General features: G+C 31.4%; 1 protein-coding gene across 1 annotated transcript in view; it reads left to right on the forward strand.

The window, feature by feature from the left end:
• The window catches only part of LOC106457939 (sodium/hydrogen exchanger 7-like), a 14,816-nt gene extending 8,413 nt beyond the window's left edge, over positions 1-6,403 (forward strand). Inside the window, 5 exon segments of the mRNA XM_013917386.2 lie at positions 964-1,080; positions 1,451-1,721; positions 3,323-3,466; positions 3,863-4,028; positions 6,314-6,403. Of these exon segments, the coding sequence (XP_013772840.2) occupies positions 964-1,080; positions 1,451-1,721; positions 3,323-3,466; positions 3,863-4,028; positions 6,314-6,403 (788 nt within the window).
• Positions 6,404-7,059: the final 656 nt, after the last annotated feature.

Here is a 7,059-nt window from a genome sequence, read left to right on the forward strand (position 1 = left end):
TAGAATTAGCTCCAATATTTAGTAAGTTCTGATTTATGATAAAATAATAATAAATAATCAGTGTTAAAATAAATAAATAAATAATATCGTGTTATTAATCCTTAACCCAATTCTGACTTGTAAATGAATAATAATTACAATTCATTTACTTAATCTAGATCACACCATAACAGTTGTTCTTTAAATTGATGATATAAATAGTGTCTCGATCAGTATTATACATCCCACCTCTACTGGAACATTTGTTGAACTTTTAAGTTACTTGACTTCATCCTGACCATGTTGACCTCCCAATGTCCCATCTACCACATTTCAAGTGTAGAAAAAAACGACGATGATCGTTTACTAGTATACGTGTATAAATCATCATCATAAAAACAGACATACAAAGGTATAAATAAATAAAAGACCCTCAAAATAATATCAATGATGAAATAAAATACCAATCACTTCGTTCAAGCGTTTCCACCCAATTAACACAGTTTTTCCAACTCGTTCATCATCATTTGTACATTTTCTAGTTACACCTCATGGCTAAAGAGAGGATGTATATCTCTGGTGGCCCACCAGCATTTGGCTGGAATGACAGTTATAAAAAACTGCTACCATGACTTTAATGTTCCAGCTGACCTTATGAGCCATAGCCTCGTTAGTATTGGAATTTAGTGTGATTGACATATCACTATATAATGTATGTTAGTTTATTTTATGTCAATGATCACTACAAACTTTTGGATTCACTATTAAGTTTTTAGTGTTCTTTTGATAAGAAGGCATATCTTAAAACTAGTTGGTTTAAATGATATAAAATTACTTGCGTTATGCAGTAGTGTTTAGAATAACATATTCAATATTATTTTATTTTGTTTTTTATCAACAACCATGTATAGTAGGGTTTTGGGGGAAAATATTATTTGAAATTTTCTGCAATTAGTTAATCACTTGCATGTTAACATTTGCTAGGGGCTGCCAAGGCCTTGTCAACAATAGTGGAGGGAGAGTCTTTGCTTAATGATGGAGCTGCTATTGTTATCTTTGAAATTCTGCTGAAGCTCAAACTCTCTCCTCATGGACTTTCAGGTAATGATACCAACATTCCTAACTTCGTTTTAATTTGTAGTAGTTTGTGAAAATCCGCAATTCCTTAAATGTTGAAAACACTAATTTTAATTGAACTAATTAAACGCTATTAAACCCGCGTATTATTTAATATGCTGCTTTATAGATTTAAACTTTTAAAGTATTAAAATAACTATAAAAATGTGGAGCATTGTACGACATTTGCCGATTCTAAATGTTTTTAAGTGTGATCTTTGAGACTGACATGAATATTGAACACTAAATAAACAACCCAATCTATATTTTAATTGTTCACATTTCATGTCAATCTGAGTGTGAGAACTAATATTTCGTGAAACTTCATGAGTTTATACATGTTTTTTTATTTAAGTTGGATCGATGATGTTGTTGTTTTGTCGAATTTCTCTGGGAGGACCTGCCTTTGGTTTTCTGATGGGAAAGACTGCTGTGTTTTTTCTGACATGTATTTACGCCGACAACGTCATTGAAGTTACAATAACCCTTTGTGTAGCCTACCTTACATTCTACTTAGGCGAATCTGTCTTAGGGGTTTCAGGTGTATTGGCTGTCCTTGTGGTGGGAGTAGTATTAAGCAGAGAGAAGGCAAGCATTAGTCCCGAAGCGGAAAGTACTGTTCACAGGTAATTATTCCTTTTGTACATAACACACATCACGTAGAAAATACAAATTATGGATAGGTTAACAAAGCCTAGGGAGCTGCAGGTATGTAGATGTGTATATCCTTAGTGTAGAAGTGACAGCCTGAACTTCATGCTTTGAATTATGGTTGAACACAATAGGATTGGTATCGATGTCATAGTAAATGTTAAAATGTGATGCTTTGATATGTTCATCCTTTTCATGATTTATTAATTTCTACAATACAACCATTAGTTTTGAAACAGAGCCCAGGAAATATTCAATAATTTGTTTTAATTTTATATTACTTTCATATATTCAATAGAAACAGTAAGAATATCATTTCTGCTATCCTTGTTTGCAATTTATTGTTCTTCAAAGGAAAAATGCATATTTCAAAAGATCTATCCGTTGAACCTATATAACCTTGTTTAAATTGAGGATAGTTATACATGCACACAATATGTGATCATTTCAGAGCAGGAATTCTATAACAACAACTCTTAGCTATAGTTTGCTAATCAAAGTCACACTTCAGTTTTATTATTTCGTTAAATGAAATGGTTGTTTATAATTATTCTATATCAAACCTGGAATAAAAACTGTATTTTGAACTTTAAATATTTAACTAATGAAGGAAATCCGAAACTGGCCTAACTGCATATTAGTTTTTGACAAAATATTTAAGAAATGGAACTTAAAACCTGCTAATTCATGATTAAATGTGCCAATATTAGATACTGTAGGTCTGGTTTGAATATAAATTATGTGAACCTTCATTAATTCATTCAAAATATTTAGTGCAATTCATTGAAGAACAGACAGCTATAGTCCGACTACATCCTCGGCCATATAGAATGTCGGTAGACAACTAACACTTAAAATAATACGATGTAGCTAGAATGAAGAAACCCTTCAGTTCGTGAGTCTTCAAATACTAAACTACTTCAATCAAGTCTGGTTTCCAAACAAAACTCAAAACTCGAACGTTTTCAAATAGTTCTCTACCCTTCTTCAGGAAAATAAAGAGTCAATCAAGTCTGAACATAAATCAGTGTGTTTTATTAAGATTGAAAAATATGAGTTGTTATCGTCAAATTGTGAACAAGTGAAAAATACAAAATGGTAAACAGTGTAACATACTATCTTTTGTAAAAATCACTATTTTTGAAGTTACTGGGATGACATTTTAAGCACTTGACAATGAACTCTTTAACTGGTAAATCTCCAGCTTTGATTTATCAGTGTGTATTTCTGGGAAAATTTAAAACCATTAGCAAAGCACCGACATCGACATATCCATTCATAAAAGAAAAGTGTGAACTGAATAAATGTATATAATTAAGCTTTATTTTTATCATTTCTAGCAATCATTCTTCGTGTTTCAGTCTTTTTTTTAACGTGTATGCAGTTTACAACTAGATTCATTATTATGCAAGTTCGCACTTTACGGCCAATTTTTCTGAAATAAAAAATAGATGATTAGTTTTATTCTATTTCAAAGTGTGATACACATGTATTAAAATACAACAAAAATTCATACGCCTGAAGTCATAATTTATTTTAAACATTATACTCATAGATACTGTTTTTTTATTTACAGTTTTTGGGAGATGTTGTCCTACTTAGCCAATACCCTAATTTTTATTGAAGTGGGTATTTTAATCACTGAAAAAGGAGCAGAGAGTATCGAACGGGATGACTACTTTCTTATTTTCGCAACATACATGGGTATTACCTTATTTAGGTAAGGATAAAAGAAAAAAATGACTTATTACTGAAATCTATAATCCAAGTTATAATGAAAATATTCGATGTTAAATTTTCATTAATTTTTAATTGTTTTATGTTAGAATCAAAACCACTAAGCCTAAAAAATAACTTTTATTTTGTTTCAAGTTGCTCGTGATAGATCTAACAACAAAAAATAATACGCACTGTTACATGTATGGTTACCTAAGTCTCACTTTACTCTAACGTAAAGTGAGTAGCATTCATCTCCACAGATTTGCCTTTAAAATCTTGGCACTGTAAATGCTTAGTGGATACACATTTTAAAAAAAACATGTTCCACATTTAACTTGAATATGATAATCAATAGCGTTTCATGGTATTAATGACTTTAAATACTTTTTTGTTCTAGATTCATAGCAATCACCGCGCTTTATCCAGTGCTATCACGTTTGGGCTATGGATTGAACTGGAAGTGGATAGTGGTACTAACGTGGGGAGGTCTGCGGGGAGCAGTGGGGTTGGCATTAGCTCTTCTTGTTTCTAATCATTCAGGGTTCGGCAGTACAGGACAAAAGGTGAAATGCTTCTAAGTTATGTTATTTTAGTTTGTAGATCAACCCATCGAATTGATGTGATAATAATTCAATGTTAGGTATAAGTGTTTTAATGAATATTTATGGAGTTCTGGTTAAAGAATGAGTTTCGGGATTTGAACAGAAGTGACATAAAATCTTAATCACTATGTAACCAGTGGAGTGTCATATAAGATGTGAACTATCCAATGGTGACATTTTTAACATCTATATAACTCGTTCGAAATCTCAAATTTTAAAAAAATTTTGAATACTACTCGGGACTGTTAACAAGATATTAAACAACTACAGTTGACGAAGGCTTACAAACTAAAAATAATCAAGTTTCCAGTAATACTTCGAAATCAATGGCCTTTTCATGAGAAAGAGGACTAAGATGTTGGTCTCATTCGAACATATAACTGTCCAAAGGACGTTCAAATGTAGTCTTTAAAGCTGACGTCCACTTACGGTGGAAAGTTAGTTCATTTCGGATACTCGCGCAAAGTTACACAATGCTATTTGCATTAGTGGTATCTAATTCTGAAGTGATAGGCTAGTAGCAGGCAGCTCTTAGGAGTAATGGAATTTTACCGTTGATTTTATATCTCATCAAGGTGTGAAGCACGATCTTGCAACAACGGGATGGGAACCACTAGGCCACATCAGGCCTATAGTGGAAGGTCCTAGGAAAGTTTGTAAAGATATGTGGCCTGAGCCATCCTTTGGAGAAACTTGCTGTTATTAACACCAACATTAAGTGCAGAGATCTAAATGTGACAGTATAATTACTTGTTGTGTGCCCTCACCCCTACCCCGATGGCTCAGCGGTAAGTCTGAAGGCTTAAAATGCTAAAAACTGGGTTTCGATACCCTTGGTTGGCACAGGACAGATAGTCCATTGTGTTTGTTTGTTACCTGCTTTGCTTCACCTATTACAAAATATCTTGTGATGGGCCATAATATTTTTCATAGATAAGTGACAAGTGAGGTTTACATATGAAAATCTCCCATGCTCATTGTATGTTTTTTTATGAAAAAATATATATACGTATAATACTTCAAGTACTTTTTGTTTTTCACACTGCACTGTCAATACGATTTATCATTAATAGCAATATCATCAAGATTACAACTGATGTGGTTCTTAAAAATCTAGTTTGAAAACATATTTTGTTATTGTTCAAATTCATGCAATCTTTTGTGCTTTTATATATACATATACAGAGCCATCATATTACATCCAGTTTAATTGTCTTATAAATCTACACAACATACTAAAATATTTCTACAGGCTTTGCCATAAAGAAGGTCAAAATTTCGTCCTTTTGTTATGTAATGACATATATATATATATAAAAGTGTTTAACTGTCACTGGACAATACTTGATACAATTCATATGCTTGTAGAACTAACAATTTAAGGTAAGTGGACTTTTTATTTTTCCCTGCAACTGGATAACAGAAATATGATGAAGAGGTGAGGAGGATGAAATGAAATCACAACATTTACAATATATACACAGAGGTTTAGTACGTTATATCAAAACTATTGTACAGACTCATCACATCGTGGTAGTCTATGTCTGCTCATGCTTTATATGACGATCTTGCAGCCATGAAATAAACCTGCAACATAGTTTTCATTGTAATTGTAATTCTCCAATCAGAACACACCTTTATGATAAAAATGTATAAATATAAGAGTGATTATTTTTGGTGCCATCATATTACCAAAGTAACACCAAACAATATTAAAATGTCATTTGATACTTTCTGTTCTATAACGACTTTATATCGGCAGTGGTCCTCACGTGACTTACTGATTTGCATATTCGAAATTATTTTGATATAACACACTCAACCCTCAGAATATTTCAGTGTGTTTATAATAAATACGTTTTATTTTATTTGTACTTATTAAAATGCACGTGTTCTTTTTTAAATTTTTATTAAATATATACATTAATAATTTTCCTTGTTAGTAACAATATAAAAGTTAATGCAGCTGTTTAAAATATTTTATTTTGAACGTGTTATTATTTTTTTTCTAAATGTATGTGTTTATATTCCATAAATTTTATTTTATTCAAACTGTTAGTAAAATAAATATCTGTCTTTGAAGTTGGGTTTTTCATTTTATATTCAACCTACCATGTATTTTAGAATTTAATAATAATATATTTCAGTTAATACATGTTGTTTTATCAATTGCTAGTGTGTACCTATCACAGAAGCGAACCTACGTGTTCCATTAATTTGATGTTTTATCTATACTTCTTTCTCAGATATTCATCCATACAGGTGGAATTGTTATGTGTACCCTCATCATCAATGCCACTACTATGAAGACCATTCTAAAGTTATTGGGTAACTGAAAAAAACATTACTTTTAATTTGGCAAATAAGGGTAGGAAACATAAGCGTATTAATGAACTCAGTAAATTATTAAAATATGAAAGTGTTATGTTTTACCAAGGTGTAAATTTATGTGAAAATCTGTGTAATAATGCAACTATGCATATAGTGTCATAGTAATGTAATTACTTTTTCGTTATTTGTATATAATGTTTTAGTCATGTCATTAACTAAGATCTTAAATAATACTTTCATTTTTAACCCTTCAAAACACCCTTGGCTACTCCAAGTAAATGATTAGATAATGTCCTGTGCTGAGATCTCCACGTACCGCCAGTACTCAAGACCGAACTTCGGCCACTAGATAACTCCTGGCAAGACGTGTTACTATCGTTTACCCGAAAATCAAAGTAGACACAAAGAGAAAAGAAAACTGGAATAGAATTATCGTTAATGTCTGAATGTTTACAAACTAATCTAAGACAAGATAATTTATTCAGTGAACTACAAAATAACTTCGAAGAAAAGAAGCTAAGGAGAATTATAAAATAACTGTGAAATAATTTGAAAAACAGAAAAAACAAACTAACTGTAGAGCAAATTACGTACTTCGCCAATATATAAGTTTAAATCAGGTCAGATTATTCTCTTTATAAATATGTGTACACATATTATT

This window comes from Limulus polyphemus, unplaced genomic scaffold (assembly GCF_000517525.1).
Source record: "Limulus polyphemus unplaced genomic scaffold, Limulus_polyphemus-2.1.2 Scaffold394, whole genome shotgun sequence".
Classification (NCBI taxonomy): Eukaryota; Metazoa; Arthropoda; class Merostomata; order Xiphosura; family Limulidae; genus Limulus; species Limulus polyphemus.